Genomic DNA, 19,482 nt, shown 5'->3' on the forward strand with positions numbered 1-19,482 from the left:
TAGACAGTTGATGGACCCCATTGACATACTATGGGAGTCAATGGGGTCCATCAACTGTTTGGTTGATGACATTCTTCAAAATATCCTGTTTTGTGTTCTTCTTTTGTGTTCCTTGCATCCAATTAGATCCATGGAATCTTTAACAGTAGCAAACATCAACTGTTCACTTCATTCTGAGACTTTTAGGAGAGGGAAAAATTTGAGATTTATGATACTAAACTAAAGCTACATTTGCACTGCAGTTGAATGTGGGGCAATGTTTTTGAATGAAATTGAAATGACTAAAACAAAACACTGAACTGTCCATTTTAATTTGAAATCTTAGCCACGTCCATACAAGGAAATGAACTAATAAATGTATCTGCTTTTCTGCAATGTGACTTCTGTGTGAATAGTCCAGGGTCAATTCATGCAATTTTATTTTAAACTCAAAATTTCCTATAATTCGGCACTAATGGAATTATTTGCAGAAATGGAAATCTGCACAAAAAACACAGTGAAAATGATGGCATTTTCATTGTGCATTCCACAAAATTGCACAATATGCAACAGTCAGTCAGTCTACTTACAAGGTAAAACATTTGTGTAACGATTCTTTGCCTTGTTTTCAATAGACAGAGCGGCGTTCTTTGACTGCGCAGTTCCAACAGATTTCAAATCCTGCAACAACAGAGCACTTCTTTAGACCTAGACTTTGAAAACCCTATTATAATTCATATATATATATATATATATATATATATATATATATATATATGTTTGTGTTTATATGCGTTTCCCATATGTACCTCATACTCTTCAGCAAAACCACAGTTGGAATCTGCATGTTTCCGCTTAAAATACTCTTCATAATCTTCTATTCTTATACCACAATTACTGTGTATGATAAAACAAAGAAATCATTGAGGACGAAAACCTACACAAATTTAATGAACTGTTTTTTTTACAACTTTCAAAATAAATACAAGTATGTGAGTTAATAATAAAAAGTTACTTATATTTTATCTCTTCAAATAGTTAAGAAGAGTTAAAAAGAATTCATTTACACTTTTAAGTTTTTTCAAAAGAATAAATCTATAAAATATATATAAAAAAAAAGTTACCTAGTGTTGTGTAGAGGGATGTCAGGACATTGTTTTTTTGTTTGTCTGGAATAGAGAGTAATAGAGAAATGTTAATAAAATGAATCTGGTTGACTACTGGAGCTCTGTCCAATCTTCATTTCTCTGATGATACTGGTAACTCACCTTCTTGAATAGAAGAAGACAAGGAGAGTGATAATCAAGAGAATGCAGATTAGTCCAAAAACTAAGCCAACAATCAGACCAGTATGAGAGGGTTCTTCCAATGAAAAAAAAAAAAAAAAAAAAAAAGTCAAATATGTTTCCAATAAAGAAACTGCAGTTCAAATGCCACTTACATTGTTATAACTAGTCCCATATTATTACTGGGTCAGAGAGGAGTTCACTTTGTAATGTGTTTAAAAATGTTAAAGAAGAAAGCCATTATGGATTATATAAACCTTATCAGATAATTTAATGATACTGACACTTGAATATACTAAGATGCAAAGTTCAACCTTAAAGAGCCCCTATCATGGATTTTTGAAAATGACTGTCCATATGGTGTGGAATATAGCTCTAAGGGAATGAAAACATCCTGCAAAGATTTATATCTGAAAGTGCACCGTTTATAAAGTTATTGTCTTTCAAAAGTGAGAGTCGACTCTGAGTCTATGAAATGAATTGTTTTTGAAATGAGTCATTAGCTGGTTCGTCGTGACGTAGATACATACTGGCCGCACGCAGTAGACGGAAGTGTAAACTTGAAGTCTACACATTCAAATACTTTATCATAGCATCATGTCGAGAAGACACTGTGTTCTACAATACAAAGATAGTTCAGCCACGTTGTTTTCATTTACCAGGGACGGACATGTGAAGAATAGGTGGTTAGAGTTCATATTTGCAACAATACCACAACAGTATAGCCCGATTGTGTTCTCATTTTAATGACGAATCGTTCAAAAACATACGTAAATGAATTCAAATGTGGATTCGCAAGCGGTTGTTCCTAAAGGAGGACTCAGTAACTTACTCACCCAGTGTATATGGATCAGCTTCCTCCTATGAATCACAACCTGTAAGTATTATTAATAATTGTTGCGATTATGGGTTTTGAACGGTTTTGTAGCGTCGGGGCGCGGGGAGGGAAGGCGCAATAAGTATGTGTGTGTACGCGTGTGTGTGTGTAAGGTAGGCTCAGCGCAGCTTCTAGGTCTCCAATGTCAATTTTTTTTAAATATGTGAAATGTTTGTCGCTGTTATAGGAGTTGTCATAAAGAATAGAGCGTCTTGTAGTACTGCAGTGCTTTATCCATATGTTTATGCGTTATGCTAACAAACAATAACTGACGGGGTCATCTGACCAATCACCGCCGATTAGCGTCACGCAAAGGAGTGGTTTGGAAAAATGAGTCGTTGTACGAATCATTTGGGAGTCGGTGAGCAAATCAGTTAAAAATAAATGCATATTATAAGACAAATAGAGTGTTTTTTATCCTTGCATCCATGTTAAACTGTTTTTGGGAACTCCTAAAACAAAAATAGGAACATTTCAAATGCTATGATAGGGGCTCTTTAAAAAACATTATCTATTTGATATATATTTAGAGAATGTTATACTGAATAGTCAAACCATTATTTTAATATTTAGTCTGCAAAGCTTCAGTCAGGGCTTTGGATGATGATCAGATGTCTTCAAAGAGGAACGTTTTTAAAAAAATCGACATTTAAATATTTACTCAAAGTAAAAATAAATGTTATAATCCTAAAAGTTACTTGAGTAAGAGTAAAAAAGTATCCATTGAAAAAACTACTCAAGTAGTTAGTTACTTTGGATTGCAGAGACTTATATGTACTGTATATATATATGTATATAAAACATGATATTATTTAGCTATTATCATCATAATTAGATAAGCTATCTTTGCAACAAAAACAGAAGAGACAAACATTATTTCTGTATATTTGTATATTATAGGCTATCTGTAGCCCAAAAACCATTGCCTGTCACCGTACCTATCAAAATTTCTGCACCAAGCAATTACAATTACAATGCCCAGAAAAAAAAGAGAGCACACGCTTAGAATAAACTACGCTTTTAACAACATATTGCATTCACATTAAGTAACGAGAGGAACGTCGCCCAATGTAACAAAGTAAAAGTAATTTTACTAGTAATTTTAAGAGAAAAACACATATTATGTGCTGGTGAAAGGGGGAATTAAAACAGATGTATGTATATATATATATATATATATATATATATATATATATATATATATATATATACTGAACAAAATTACAAATGCAACACTTTAGTTTTGCCCCCAAGATCTAAGGCTTTTTCTGTACACAAAGGGCCTATTTCTCTCAAATATTGTTCACAAATCTGTCTAAATCTGTGTTAGTGAGCACTTCTCCTTCACCAAGATAATCCATCCACCTCACAGGTGTGGCATATCAAGATTATTGCACAGGTGTGCCTTAGGCTAGGTTAGGTATCTTGTAGTTTCCTGGTCTGTGAAGTCACCTGCCTGACGTCTCGCCACCGCATTGGATTGATTCTACATATGCTTCATTAAGCAATCCCACGCAACATCTCGATAAAGCTCGAGTTCCCTTGAAAGGGAACAGGTAAATCACGTATAAGTGGCATTCAATTTCATTCAAATTATACCGGTGAATAAGTGCTATAATGTAGGCCTGCCGCCCTGCCTACAAACATAGCTATCTATTTGAGTCTATTTGAGTTCCCCTCACTCCACAACAAATCCTTTAAATGTAACACTATTGAGAACAGAAGAAGAATGGAAAAAATATAAGTAATAAATAAGCCAAAATGAAATCATTTAAAGCAAAACTGAAAGTATCTGGTGTTGGACTGAAAGTATCTGGTGTTGGGCTCACGTAGCCTATAACTCTCTCGTTCGAATCCAAATGTTTCATATTCGCGATGTATTTGAATGCTAAACTATTATTTATCATAGGCTTTGTACTTCATTTCACTCGTGTCCCAATATCAACAGAAAAAAATCCTCGGAAAGGATGTGCTCTCTTTCGTCTCGGTTTCCTTTCCGTCAACTTGTTCGTGGAGCGTTGCGCCTCACAAAAATGAATCAAACTCAGCAGGATACTGTCGCACGTTTTTTATTTTGTTTTATTAATCTGTTAATTATTTAAGTCAAATATATTTTGTGTATGTATTCCTTTTAGATAGGTATATATACTATGTTTATATTAAAACAATAGGTAACACTTTGTTTTGATGGTCCCTTTTGAATGTGCTGTTGACTAATCTATAAGTAACTTTGCAACTATATGTCAAGATGTAGGTGTCTTTGTTTCCACAGTATTTTCAATTTGGACATTTTTCAGTCAAACCGTTGTTGTCTATCAGTCTGGAGGCTAAGGGGGTCCACCAAAAAGCATGCACAGAGGAGTCAAAATTAAACATGATTTAATGACTCGTAAATGTAAGTACACATTGATGGCCTAAGACACGAAACAAGCGTTTTTTGTGAGAAAACTAACAGTATTTATATCGTTTTTACCTCGTGTAATCAAAGTGATCTGAATCAGTTGTGCAATGTCCAACTGAACCGAACTGAATCAGTTCAATGTTACGCCGGAAGTGATCGCTTGCGTGTGACGTCACTCAATATTTACACGGAGATTTCGGAAGTTTTACCTTTTACTAAACATATTTAGATATACCGAAATCGTCTTCCATTGCGGTTTCCCGTATATCTAAATATGTTTAGTAAAAGGTAAAACTTCCGAAATCTCTGTATAAACAAAGAGTGATGTAGGCTAGGCACGCAAGCGATCACTTCCGGCGCATGTGCAGACCGAAGCGCCCGTGCCGTCAGATCATTTTGTCATGGCTATGATTACAAGACGTAAAACGATATAAATACTGTTCGTTTTCTTACACAAACCGCTCGTTTCGTGTCTTAGGCCATCAACGTGAACTTACATTTACGAGTCATTAAATCATGTTTAATTTTGACTTCTCTGTGCATGCTCTTTGAGGTGAACCGATTGAGGACCCCCTTCACCTCCAGTGTATGACTGACAGACAACAACGGTTTGACCAAAAAATGTCAAAATTGAAAACGCTGTGGAAACAAAGACATCTACATCTTGGATCCCCTTGAGGTAAGCTAAAACATATCAAAAATTAATTTCAAAGTGAACTATCCCTTTTAATGTTACATATATTTAAGCAGATTGAACACAATCAAATTAAATTTGGACAAAATGTATAGCAATGGGCTATATGCACGCATAAATTCCGCATTTGACGCAACGATGCTCGTCCATTTCCGGTTGTGGAGATTAAAGCGGAGGAAAACCGAGGAAAACGGGATTATGGCAGAGTCTTCAAAATTTACTGTCCTCCCGTCTTTGAAAAGAAACGTACATACGTTTTGATGTAATTTTATATATAGTTATGTTTATTTAATATAATTTTAAAAAGAAGCATAAACACAACGAGGGGTGTCTGTTTTATCCGTTTTTGTGATTAACGTTTCTTTAGTATAACCATGGAGTATAACATTCAATATAAATTCTCGGTATTGCATTGGACTCTACGATCGGCGGAAGTTATCGAGCATGCTTACACCTTCACCGGAAATACCTCCGTGCATAGAGCCCACGTAATCGTTAGGCTATTTTTTTTTTCAAAAAACTGTTTCTATGAGGCCATAACGTAAGATACAAGGTAATGCAGCCTTTTATACATTGTCGTGTGTCTTTAGAAATAAACAATGGACAAATGGAGTCTTTAAATGCCACATATGTAAAGTTATTCGTTGTCAAAGTAACGCAAAAACAAATGGGAGTCAATGGAATGCTAACAGCAGGTGAAGGCTTGCTAGCCAATGGCGGCCCCCAGTTTAGCTTCTGGTGGATTACCCCCTTGCTCCAAACAGAGCAGCACAAACCAATTATGCACATCACAGGTTAAGCCGCCTTTCCACTGCAAAAGACATTTACATTCGATTGTTGCTTTCGCTTCCTAGCGGCAGTCACACACAATTTTGAAATTGGCAGTGAAGCAACTGTGACTTTACCTCGCTTATTCAGCATGGTAAAATAATTTTAGTCAATAATGCATGTACATGAATATATCCACACAAAACAAATGACCATCAATAGGGTACATCTAAAATAAGAACATAGTAGATTTTATAGAGCTAATCAACATAAATAGGCTATTGATTTGATCATTATAAAATATTTATTTCTGCCATATATCATTTTACCGTGCTAAAAGTCGTAACAGAATGCTGCCATTATTGGACAAACTGATTAATCCAGGTGTGTCTGACCTCAGTAGTCACAACAACAATAATCAGGCACACCTGAATGAATCAAGTTTGTCCAATAATGGAAGACAGGAAACACGGTGCATAAAGCTAATTAGACAATATTTAATTATCCTGACAGGACTACAGGAAGGTTCTGTTGTTTGACACAATTATCATAATGAAACGTCATTAGTAATTAAACAATATAAAATACAGCTATTAGTTTACACAGTTGTCCATAAACAGTACTCACTTGTAGGTGTAGGTGTTTGTGAGTCAGGTGAAGAAATGGTTGAATTGACAGGGGATGCTGACATGGATGAATAAAGAAATAAAAACATTTATGAAATAGTACAAGCTAACAATGGCATTTGTTCATACAATTAAGTTTTGTATTACAATCAGTGTATTAACATCAATCAATGTAAACATTTTAACTGGTAGGCACGATGTTTGACACGCAGGAAGTGACATGAAATAAGTACAATTGGTATTCAAGTTTTTTTTATATTTATTGACATGTCTAAAAAGACTATTTTTTGCATGCAAAGGAATTCTGCATTTCAGAAAAGTGCACATTGTTTTCACTTAAAGTGACACTCAGGATGTGATTTGAAATACTGAAGTAGTCCTCACTTCACTGTGTCATCAGCTGCGCTCAAAGAATCTGCCCTTATGTTGTTAAAAGGGTGATGAACTGAGAAATCAAATTTTCCTTGAGCTTTTAATATCTAAGAGGTTATCATATTACTGTATAAGAATATCCTGTAAGTTTCAGAACTGAAAACGTCCTTGTTAGTCCAATAAAAGTTTTTATTTACACCAGCCTCTGAAAACGTCTCGTTTTGAAAAGTGGGAAACTATGACGTCGAAGGGGTTAAAACACCACCCCCGCAGAAGAAGATCTCACCTACTTCAACACGCCCGGTTTAGCCCCGCCCACCGATTCGCGCATTACACGCATAGCTAAGTATCCTAACTTACATGCCTACCTCGTGATGAAACCGGATCGTTCTACCGAGCAATACAGAATATTTTGCAGTGCCTGGTTGTGAAAGAAGACAGTCGCTGCATAAGCTTCCTCTGGATTCCAATAGGACTTCATGAATAAACTTTGTTTTTAATGACGTTCCAGCTGATGAGGGTAAAACATCGTCGTCTGTTCGCTTCATTTCACTGAGGATTGTTTTGTAAACAAGACTGGATTTGCAGACCGATTAAGAGTAAAGAACGGTGCTGTGCCGTCTATATTGGATCTGACAGGAATTGTGCAACACACGGACTCTGGGTCGAACATGTATGGGCGAATCCGGTTGCCATTTGACAACATTGGACGTTTTCCCCCACATACACCGACGGGTGAGTGAAACTCATTATAATATGCAAAACTGTTATCCACTCACAGCAGTGGGCGTTTATTTCCAAGTCTTCAGCGCGACACGCCCATAAAAACCGACCGTATTTCAGGAAGGCTCACAACTTGGGTACAAAATAGCCTATTACTTATTCATTTTGATGTTTTTGAATGCAAAAACCAAGCGAACGTCTTAAGTTGACCTCAGATAACAATATAATAACATTTTAAAAGCCAGTTCATGACCCCTTTAAAGTTTAATTATTTACGAAATTAATCAATAATAAAGATATAGCAAAATGCCATTTTGTGTGATATGATTTATTTAAACTAAAAAGGTAAATAAAAAATAAAAAATATTGTGACAGAATTTACACATGCATCAAGTTTCTCGACAAGAAAGACTTCCACAAAGGGTACACCTGTGCATCGTACACCTCGCTCATAGCTTCTCAGGAAGCTTCCTCACTCCTCGTTCCTCGCAGTGCAATTAGAGAATTTAGATGTCCTTCAAGATGGCTGAGCTTGTTTGGTTTCCAGGTCATTGGATGAAGATAGGAGGACCATAAAAATGAGGAGGGATATTGAGAAGCACCACTGGAATGTCAGACCCATTACCCGACTGCTCAATGATAACTTTTTTTGGACAGAATTTAATTGTTTTACTTTTAATGTTAAAAAAACTATTTCTCCTGCACAGTTTTGGTCCTTTAGGGAGGTTGTATGGATTTTGTAGAGTTAGAGTTTGCAAAGAGTGGTTCCTTTTTCACCATAGGTGAGGTGGAGGAAGACTATGATTTAGGGATGCACCGATACCGATACCGGTATCTGGTATCGGCCTCGATACCACATTTTCTAAAGTACTCGTACTCGTTAAAAGTCCCCCGATACCGGGGACCGATACCATGTTCTGAGAAATGGGTTAATCACAGGCGCCGAGTGCCCACCCCCAGGCTCCGGCTGCAGCTCAGAGCGGGGAGATGGGGAGACATGTCAGCCGTGTGGAACAGTGATGCGCGGGTCAATGTATAAACAACCCGCACACTACCAACGTTTTCAACTACCCGCCCGCTACTCGGACCGCAAAAAAAGTAAGAAAATATTGTACCCGACCCTCTTCCTGACCGTATTTTTTAAAAAGTAACGTTAGTACATGCTCATCGTAGCGTCATTGGGCCATAAACGTGTAACAACACAGCATCGCAAGAAGACGTAGCCTACATATAACAAAGGCAGCACTTTGGTCATCATCTTTCATTATTTCGGTAAATGTCTCCCACACTTACTCTTTCTATTTGTGTATTTGCGGAGCTTCCACTCCCCAGTCTTCACCTTTTCTCTTGCCGCCTCCATCTCTCTGCAGACTAGTGATCATAGACATGGCCGGTTCGTGAACGAATCGGTTCTTTTTAATGAACCGGTCGAACCAGTACGCTAAATCGAACTGAATCATTCGCATCAGTTCACGTCTTGCGTCAGTGCTGATCCACAAGTTACTACAGTTACTCACTTTCAGACATGCCTGACAGTCCCTCCGAGTTGAAATAAACCAATATCCCGAATTATATTTTACTCCAGTAACTCTAACAGTTCACTGAACTGAGACATGTTGTTGATACTGCTGATACTGCGCATCCGCGTAGTAACGAGCGCAGAGGTACAGCGGTTCTCGGATCACACCAGTACAGAACTGAGAACTGTTTAGACTGAGCTTGTGTGTCATCTTCGTGCCAGTTATTCAGCCAATAAATAAATTCGGCCTATATATTTCATAGAAAATTCTATCTAGTACTATATAAATACAAATGTTTAATTTGCATTTTTTTCCAAACGACCTGACCGACCGCGACCCGAATATCATTAAAAATATTTTTGGATGACCCGTAACTGCGGGTACCCAGGCACCCGCTCATTTTGGATCAACCCGTGCATCACTGGTGTGGAACAATTTCAAAGTGAATGGCTTTGGATTAGGAGAATAAGTTTACTTGTAGTCGCCAAGTTACTTATAGTCAGTTGAATGTCTGTTGGGGGACCAAATAAATAAAGTGTTATCAGATATTAAGCTGATCGTACTAATACTCTAGTCTACTAATACTCTAATGACAGATAGTTGACATGTAATTGAAAAGTTACTTATAGTTAGTAAAGTGGACTATCGAAATAAAGTGTTACCCAAGTAATTTAATCAAGGACCTAAAAACCCGTAGCCTATATAAAAATATTTAAATCATGTTTTTTTTGTTTTTTTATTAAGTACTCGGTATCGGTATCGGCGAGTACTGAAATGCAGGCTCTGCTCATTTGCCTGGCTTGCCTCATCTTCCCGAGACACCGACTCTACCTCTGGCTATGCTGCATCCTTCAGCCTTTTGCTCAACTGGCTACTCCATCCCCCTGACTTCTCCTTTTTCCTTACTCCAACTCCCTCCAGCTCTGTCTTCTGAGCCCATATCTCAACCTCAGTCCTCTGACTCTTCGGTTCCGCCTTGGACCCCAGTGCCTGCGGTGCCAATTTAGCCAATCTGCCCCTTGGTAACCAACACACCTTACTCCACTTTGGTCTTCAATTCCCACGGCTCCGCCCCGGTCAAAACTGGTCCTGGTCCTTGTCCTTACTTGTTCCGCCCGGCTCCCTGGTTCCTTCATTTCTGCTGGTCCTGCCTAGCTCCTTCGTCTCCACCGGTACTACACGGCTCTGTGGCTCGTTCGTCTTCGCTTGTCCTACCCAGCTCTCTGGTTCCACCCCCTCTGCAGCCTCAATTCAGTTTTCTGGCTCCGCCTCCTCTTCTGGCTTCATTGGCTTCTCTGGCTCAACCCCCTCTTCTAGTTTCGGCTGGGTCCGGCTGGCTCCGTCCCTCCGACAACTCCTTTGTCCTCACTCTTACTGGCTCTGTCTTCTGAGCCTTCATCGCCACCTTACTCCTCTTACCGTCTGGTTCCCTTTAGACCCCTGTGCTTGGTATTGATTTGGTCTTTTATCCCTCCATCTGCACCTTGGTATCAAGCCCTCTAACTCCACTTTGGTCTTCAGTTCCCATGGCTCTGCCCTGGTGTAAAATGCAGAGGGCAACACTGTGGACCTTCAGCCATACAGCATTGTCAGGAGAAGTGGATTCACTGGTCTCACAAGCCCCTTTTCCACCAAAGCATTTTGAGAGCCGGTTCGGAGCCGGTGCCTGCCCGCGAACCAGTTCTTTGTGTTTCGACAGCCAAAGAACCGGTTCTCTGCCGGGAAAACTGGTTCCAAAGTGGCACCAACTCTTTGCTGGACTAGAACCGTCCTTTTACCACGTCATGCTTACGTCGGGGGCTGGGGCGAGTTTAGATGCGTTCTAAACATCTTTTCTGACCATAATAAAGGATCGCAAAGCCAGGACAAAGTTCGCGTTTGTAATTGTTATGCTTGAAGTTGGTGCAAGCATTTCTGAGCGTTTTTTTTTTTTTTGAAAACATTATAAGCAAAGAAGAAACTGTCACAATATAGAACAAATAAATGGAAAGAAAAAAAGACACAAGACAGGGGTACACAAATTATCAGAAAAGATTACATATTAAATGAAAAGATTAAAAGACATATTTCAATTGTTTTTAAAGCCTTCTTGGTACATAGGGATAATCCCAAAGTAATGTTGTACTTGCAAGCGTTTCTAGCTAAGACGTATGGCAATGTACACAGTGATGTAACGACGTCGTTCCCTAGGTGCTTTAGTCAGTGGAAATACAAACAGATTCTGAACAGGTTCGCAAGTTGAACCAACTCCGAACCAACTTTGAACCAGCACCAGTTCCGAACCAGTTCTTTTTTGGTGGAAAAGGGGTAACAGAGGCCTCTTCCTCCTACTGCTCCGTGGTTCCTTCGTCCACCAGCCACACCTTTTTTTTCACTTTCCACCGGTCCCTCCATGGACTCTAGGTGTCTTGAACCTTCTTCCCACCTGAATGGATTATACCTTCCGTTCCAACCTCCTCAGGGGTGGGCAGGATGATGTTACATCTAAGCTCAGTTAGTTTGTTTCCTTGGTTCACCTGGAAATCATTGTGTTCACCTGTGTCTTGTTTAGATTCTGTTTATCCTGTGTCATTCTGGGTGCTTTTTAAGTCTTGTGAATTGTTCACTTCCTAGTCTAGTTTTGTTATTGTTATGATTATTAACATTTACCACATTAACACTAAAATGAATGAACTACTGAAATCATTTTTCTATTAATTTGTTTACTCAACTGTCCATAAATAAAAATACTCACATGATATAGTTGGTGGTGTTGAGTCAGTTGAAGTACTTCTTGTAGTGGCAGGGGGTGCTAAAATATTTAGATGTATGAATAGAAACATTATGCAAGTAATATTCGTTGACATACTAAAAATGACATCACTGCATAAAATTAAATTCTGTTTTGCAAAAACTTTTAATAAAAGATAATATGACAGCATCTGTAAACTGTGTTAACACAATTTTTTCAACTGAAATGTCATAATTGTCTATCTATATGAATTACATCTTGTGGGAGAAACTGTTAGACGCAATTATCATACAACTTCATTGGTAATAAAAAATTATAAAATACAGCTAATAGTTTTCACAGTTGTCCATGAAAAGCACTCACTTGTAGAAGGAGTAAGTGTAGGTGTCTCACTTGTAGAAGAAGTTGATGAAATGGTTGTAGTGACAGTGGATGCTGTGATATATGGACATATTGAGAGAAAAAAATTATGAAATATTACTTAGAAGCTAACAATGACATATGTTCATACAATTAATTTTATGTATTACAATCAAAGTATCATTGTTAGAAGAATAACTTATATTCAATTATAAACATTTTAACTGGTAGTGGATCCACACCCCTCACTGGCTCTGCTCATTTGCACGGTTTGCCTCATCTTTCCTGAGACACAAGCTCTGCCTCTGGCAATGCCTCATCCCTCCAGCCATTTGGCTCTACTTGCTACTCCGCCCCTTTGGCTTCTCCTTTGTCCTCTCTCCAACTGCCTCCAGCTCTGTCTTCCAAGCCCTCATCTCCACCTCAGTCCTCTGACTCTTCGGTTCTGCCTTGGACCCCAGTGCCTGCGGTGCCAATTTGGTTCTTCATCCCTCCATTTGACCCTTGGTATCCAGCACACCTTACTCCACTTTGGTCTTCAGTTCCCACGGCTCCGCCCAGGTCAAAACTGGAGAGGGAACCGCCGTGGACCTTCAGCCCTCCAGAATCATCAGCAGAAGTGGATTCACTGGTGTCGCAAGGAGTCTTCCCCATCTACTTGTATGTGGTTACTTTGTCCACAAGCCACTCCTTGGTTTCTCTCTCCACTGGTCCCTGCATGGACTTTTTTGCCTGGGTATCTTGGCACACCTGGCCACCCCAGTATGGATTATACCTCCCCCTCCCTCAGGGGTGTGGGGGGAGGGGGAAGGGGGTTATGTCACGTCTAAGCTTACTTAGTTTGCTCTCTTGGTTACCGAATGTGTTCAACTGTGTCTTGTTTAGTTTCTCATTATCATGCGTGTATTTTAAGTCATGTGTTTGGTTCAGTTCATTGTCCTGTGTAGTTATTGTAGTTATTGTAATAATTTGTATTATTTAGCACATTACATGCTTACTCAATTGTCCATAATTAGAAAAATTACTCCCTATAAAGAGCTGATGTTTGAGACTCAGTTCTATTCCAGTTGGAATATTGGACTCGACGTTTCCTATTGTTCTCAAGCCCTTCCTCCTCCATTAATTCCTTTGTCCTTACTTGTTCCGCCCGGCTCCCTGGTTCCTTCATTATGGCTGGTCCTGCCTAGCTCCTTTATCTCCACCGGTACTACACGGCTCTGTGGCTCGTTCGTCTTCGTTTGTCCTACCCAGCTCTCTGGTTCCACCCCCTCTGCAGCCTCAATTCAGTTTTCTGGCTTCGCCTCCTCTTCTGGCTTCTCTGGCTCAACCCCCTCCTAGAGCTTCGGCTGGGTCCGGCTGGCACCATTCCTCTGACAACTCCTTTGTCCTCACTCTTACTGGCTCTGTCTTCTGAGCCTTCATCGCCACCTTACTCCTCTTACCGTCTGGTTCCCTTTAAACCCCTGTGCTTGGTATTGATTTGGTCTTTTATCCCTCCATCTGCACCTTGGTATCAAGCCCTCTAACTCCACTTTGGTCTTCAGTTCCCATGGCTCCGCCCTGGTGTAAAATGCAGAGGGCAACACTAAGGACCTTCAGCCATACAGCATTGTCAGGAGAAGTGGATTCACTGGTCTCACAAGCCCCTTTTCCATCTAAGCATTTTTAGAGCCGGTTCGGAGCCGGTGCCTGCCCGCGAACCAGTTCTTTGTGTTTCGACAGCCAAAGAACCGGTTCTCTGCCGGGAAAACTGGTTCCAAAGTGGCACCAACTCTTTGCTGGACTAGAACCGTTCTTTTACCACGTCATGCTTACGTCGGGGCTGGGGCGAGTTTAGATGCGTTCTAAACATCTTTTCTGACCATAATAAAGGATCGCAAAGCCAGGACAAAGTCCGCCTTTGTAATTGTTATGCTTGAAGTTGGTGCAAGCATTTCTAAGCGTTTTTTTTTTGTTGAAAACATTATAAGCAAAGAAGAAACAGTCACAATATAGAACGAATAAATGGAAAGAAAAAAAGACACAAGACAGGGGTACACAACTTATCAGAAAAGATTACATATCAAATGACAAGATTAAAAGACTTACATATTTCAATTGTTTTTAAAGCCTTCTTGGTACACGAGTTAGGGACAATCCCAAAGTAATGTTGTACTTGCAAGCGTTTCTAGCTAAGACGTATGGCGACGTACACAGTGACGTAACGACGTCGTTCCCTGGGCGCTTTAGTCAGTGGAAATACAAACAGGTTCTGAACGTGTTCGCAAGTTGAACCAACTCCGAACCAACTTTGAACCAGCACCAGTTCGGAACCAGTTCTTTTTTGGTGGAAAAGGGGTAACAGAGGCCTCCTCCTCCTACTGTTCCGTGGTTCCTTCGTCCACCAGCCACACCGTTTTTTCTCTTTCCATCGGTCCCTCCATGGACTCTAGGTGTCTTGAACCTTCTTCCCACCTGAATGGATTATACGTTCCGTTCCAACCTCCTCAGGGGTGGGCAGGATGATGTTACATCTAAGCTCAGTTAGTTTGTTTCCTTGGTTAATCATTGTGTTCACCTGTGTCCTTTTTTAGATTCTGATTATCCTGTGTCATTCTGGGTGCTTTTTAAGTCTTGTGAATTGTTCACTTCCTAGTCTAGTTTTGTTATTGTTATGATTATTAACATTTACCACATTAACACTAAAATGAATGAACTACTGAAATAATTTTTCTATTAACTTGTTTACTCAACTGTCTATAAATAAAAATACTCACATGATATAGTTGGTGGTGTTGAGTCAGTTAAAGTACTTCTTGTAGTGGCAGGGGGTGCTAAAATATTTAGATGTATGAATAGAAACATTATGCAAGTAATATTCGTTGACATACTTAAAATGACATCACTGCATAAAATTAAATTCTGTATTGCAAAAACTTTTAATAAAAGATAATATGACAGCATCTGTAAACTGTGTTAACACAGTTTTTTCAACTGAAATGTCATAATTGTCTGTCTATATGAATTACATCTTGTAGGAGAAACTGTTAGACACAATTATCATAATACAACTTCATTGGTAATAAAAAATTATAAAATACAGCTAATAGTTTACACATTTGTCCATGAAAAGTACTCACTTGTAGAAGGAGTAGGTGTAGGTGTCTCACTTGTAGAAGCAGTTGATGAAATGGTTGTAGTGACAGTGGATGCTGTGATATATGGACATATAGAAAAAAAATCACGAAATATTACTTAGAAGTTATCAATGACATATGTTCATACAATTCATTTTATGTATTGCAATCAAAGTATCATTGTTAGAAGAATAACTTATATTCAATTATAAACATTTTAACTGGTAGTGGATCCACACCCTTCACTGGCTCTGCTCATTTGCCTGGTTTGCCTCATCTTTCCTGAGACACAAGCTCTGCCTCTGGCAATGCCTCATCCCTCCAGCCATTTGGCTCTACTGCTACTCCACCCCTTTGGCTTCTCCTTTGTCCTCACTCCAACTGCCTCCAGCTCTGTCTTGCGAGCCCTCTTCTCCACCACAGTCCTCTGACTCTTCGGTTCCGCCTTGGACCCCAGTGCCTGCGGTGCCAATTTGGTTCTTCATCCCTCCATTTGACCCTTGGTATCCAGCACACCTTACTCCACTTTGGTCTTCAGTTCCCACGGCTCCGCCCAGGTCAAAACTGGGGAGGGAACCGCCGTGGACCTTCAGCCCTCCAGAATCATCAGCAGAAGTGGATACACTAGTGTCGCAAGGAGTCTTCCCCATCTACTTGTCTGTGGTTCCTTCGTCCACAAGCCACTCCTTGGTTTCTCTCTCCACTGGTCCCTGCATGGACTTTTTTGCCTGGGTATCTTGGCCCACCTGGCCACCCCATTATGGATTATACCCCCCCCTCCCTCAGGGGTGTGGGGGGAGGGGGAAGGGGGTTATGTCACGTCTAAGCTCACTTAGTTTGTTCTCTTGGTTACCGAATGTGTTCAACTGTGTCTTGTTTAGTTTCTCATTATCATGTGAGTATTTTAAGTCATGTGTTTGGTTCAGTTCATTGTCCTGTGTAGTTATGTTCATTGTCCTGTGTAGTTATTGTAGTTATTGTAATAATTTGTATTATTTAGCACATTAACACTAAAATGAGTTAACTACTAATCTAATTTTCATAATAACATGCTTACTCAATTGTCCATGATTAGAAAAATTACTCCCTATAAAAAGCTGATGTTTGAGACTCAGTTCTATTCCAGTTGGAATATTGGATTCGACGTTTCCTATTGTTGTCAAGCCCTTCCTCCTCCATTAATTCCTTTGTCCTTACTTGTTCCGCCCGGCTCCCTGGTTCCTTCATTTCTGCTGGTCCTGCCTAGCTCCTTTATCTCCACCGGTACTACACGGCTCTGTGGCTCGTTCGTCTTCGTTTGTCCTACCCAGCTCTCTGGTTCCACCCCCTCTGCAGCCTTAATTCAGTTTTCTGGCTTCACCTCCTCTTCTGGCTTCATTGGCTTCTCTGGCTCAACCCCCTCCTCGAGCTTCGGCTGGGTCCGGCTGGCTCCATCCCTCCGACAACTCCTTTGTCCTCACTCTTACTGGCTCTGTCTTCTGAGCCTTCATCGCCACCTCACTCCTCTTACCGTCTTTTTCCCTTTAGACCCCTGTGCTTGGTATTGATTTGGTCTTTTATCCCTCCATCAGCACATTGGTATCAAGCCCCCTAACTTCACTTTGGTCTTCAGTTCCCATGGCTCCGCCCTGGTGTAAAATGCAGAGGGCAACACTAAGGACCTTCAGCCATACAGCATTGTCAGGAGAAGTGGATTCACTGATCTCACAAGCCCCTTTTCCATCTAAGCATTTTTAGAGCCGGTTCGGAGCCGGTGCCTGCCCGCGAACCAGTTCTTTGTGTTTCGACAGCCAAAGAACCGGTTCTCAGCCGGGAAAACTGGTTCCAAAGTGGCACCAACTCTTTGCTGGACTAGAACTGTTCTTTTACCACGTCATGCTTACGTCGGGGGCTGGGGCGAGTTTAGATGCATTCTAAACATCTTTTCTGACCATAATAAAGGATCGCAAAGCCAGGACAAAGTCCGCCTTTGTAATTGTTATGCTTGAAGTTGGTGCAAGCATTTCTAAGCGTTTTTTTTTTTTTTTGAAAACATTATAAGCAAAGAAGAAACAGTCACAATATAGAACGAATAAATGGAAAGAAAAAAAGACACAAGACAGGGGTACACAACTTATCAGAAAAGATTACATATCAAATGAAAAGATTAAAATACTTGCATATTTCAATTGTTTTTAAAGCCTTCTTGGTACACGAGTTAGGGATAATCCCAAAGTAATGTTGTACTTGCAAGCGTTTCTAGCTAAGACGTGTGGCGATGTACACAGTGACGTAACGACGTCGTTCCCTTGACGCTTTAGTCAGTGGAAATACAAACAGGTTCTGAACGTGTTCGCAAGTTGAACCAACTCCGAACCAACTTTGAACCAGCACCAGTTCGGAACCAGTTCTTTTTTGGTGGAAAAGGGGTAACAGAGGCCTCCTCCTCCTACTGTTCTGTGGTTCCTTCGTCCACCAGCCACACCTTTTTTTTCTCTTTCCATCGGTCCCTCCATGGACTCTAGGTGTCTTGAACCTTCTTCCCACCTGAATGGATTATACGTTCCGTTCCAACCTCCTCAGGGGTGGGCAGGATGATGTTACATCTAAGCTCAGTTAGTTTGTTTCCTTGGTTAATCATTGTGTTCACCTGTGTCTTGTTTAGATTCTGATTATCCTGTGTCATTCTGGGTGCTTTTTAAGTCTTGTGAATTGTTCACTTCCTAGTCTAGTTTTGTTATTGTTATGATTATTAACATTTACCACATTAACACTAAAATGAATGAACTACTGAAATAATTTTTCTATTAACTTGTTTACTCAACTGTCTATAAATAAAAATACTCACATGATATAGTTGGTGGTGTTGAGTCAGTTGAAGTACTTCTTGTAGTGGCAGGGGGTGCTAAAATATTTAGATGTATGAATAGAAACATTATGCAAGTAATATTCGTTGACATACTTAAAATGACATCACTGCATAAAATTAAATTCTGTTTTGCAAAAACTTTTAATAAAAGATAATATGACAGCATCTGTAAACTGTGTTAACACAGTTTTTTCAACTGAAATGTCATAATTGTCTGTCTATATGAATTACATCTTGTAGGAGAAACTGTTAGACACAATTATCATAATACAACTTCATTGGTAATAAAAAATTATAAAATACAGCTAATAGTTTACACATTTGTCCATGAAAAGTACTCACTTGTAGAAGGAGTAGGTGTAGGTGTCTCACTTGTAGAAGCAGTTGATGAAATGGTTGTAGTGACAGTGGATGCTGTGATATATGGACATATAGAAAAAAAATCACGAAATATTACTTAGAAGCTAAAAATGACATATGTGCATACAATTCATTTTATGTATTACAATCAAAGTATCATTGTTAGAAGAATAACTTATATTCAATTATAAACATTTTAACTGGTAGTGGATCCACACCCTTCACTGGCTCTGCTCATTTGCCTGGTTTGCCTCATCTTTCCTGAGACACCAGCTCTGCCTCTGGCAATGCCTCATCCCTCCAGCCATTTGGCTCTACTTGCTACTCCACCCCTTTGGCTTCTCCTTTGTCCTCACTCCAACTGCCTCCAGCTCTGTCTTGCGAGCCCTCATCTCCACCTCAGTCCTCTGACTCTTCGGTTCCGCCTTGGACCCCAGTGCCTGCGGTGCCAATTTGGTTCTTCATCCCTCCATTTGACCCTTGGTATCCAGCACACCTTACTCCACTTTGGTCTTCAGTTCCCACGGCTCCGCCCAGGTCAAAACTGGGGAGGGAACCGCCGTGGACCTTCAGCCCTCCAGAATCATCAGCAGAAGTGGATTCACTGGTGTCGCAAGGAGTCTTCCCCATCTACTTGTCTGTGGTTCCTTCGTCCACAAGCCACTCCTTGGTTTCTCTCTCCATTGGTCCCTGCATGGACTTTTTTGCCTGGGTATCTTGGCCCACCTGGCCACCCCATTATGGATTATACCTCCCCCTCCCTCGGGGGTGTGGGGGGAGGGGGAAGGGGGTTATGTCACGTCTAAGCTCACTTAGTTTGT

General features: G+C 40.1%; 1 protein-coding gene across 19 annotated transcripts in view; it reads right to left on the bottom strand.

The window, feature by feature from the left end:
- ptprjb.1 (protein tyrosine phosphatase receptor type Jb, tandem duplicate 1) overlaps nucleotides 1-19,482 on the bottom strand; it is an 88,059-nt gene that overhangs the window by 4,282 nt on the left and 64,295 nt on the right. For 15 of the 19 annotated variants that reach the window (XM_089127765.1, XM_089127762.1, XM_089127770.1 and 12 more), the window contains 11 exons: nucleotides 18,644-18,715; nucleotides 18,281-18,337; nucleotides 15,457-15,528; nucleotides 15,094-15,150; nucleotides 12,341-12,412; nucleotides 11,981-12,037; nucleotides 6,633-6,689; nucleotides 1,248-1,341; nucleotides 1,104-1,148; nucleotides 789-876; nucleotides 570-660 (listed from right to left, as the gene is read on the bottom strand). In XM_089127765.1, coding sequence (XP_088983891.1) covers nucleotides 570-660; nucleotides 789-876; nucleotides 1,104-1,148; nucleotides 1,248-1,341; nucleotides 6,633-6,689; nucleotides 11,981-12,037; nucleotides 12,341-12,412; nucleotides 15,094-15,150; nucleotides 15,457-15,528; nucleotides 18,281-18,337; nucleotides 18,644-18,715 — 762 coding nt within the window. The remainder of the gene's footprint in view (nucleotides 1-569; nucleotides 661-788; nucleotides 877-1,103; nucleotides 1,149-1,247; nucleotides 1,342-6,632; nucleotides 6,690-11,980; nucleotides 12,038-12,340; nucleotides 12,413-15,093; nucleotides 15,151-15,456; nucleotides 15,529-18,280; nucleotides 18,338-18,643; nucleotides 18,716-19,482) is intronic. The other 4 variants (XM_089127769.1, XM_089127763.1, XM_089127777.1 and 1 more) reach the window with 4 other exon arrangements.

Source organism: Pimephales promelas, chromosome 25, assembly GCF_988280905.1.
Source record: "Pimephales promelas chromosome 25, fPimPro1.hap1.1, whole genome shotgun sequence".
Classification (NCBI taxonomy): Eukaryota; Metazoa; Chordata; class Actinopteri; order Cypriniformes; family Leuciscidae; genus Pimephales; species Pimephales promelas.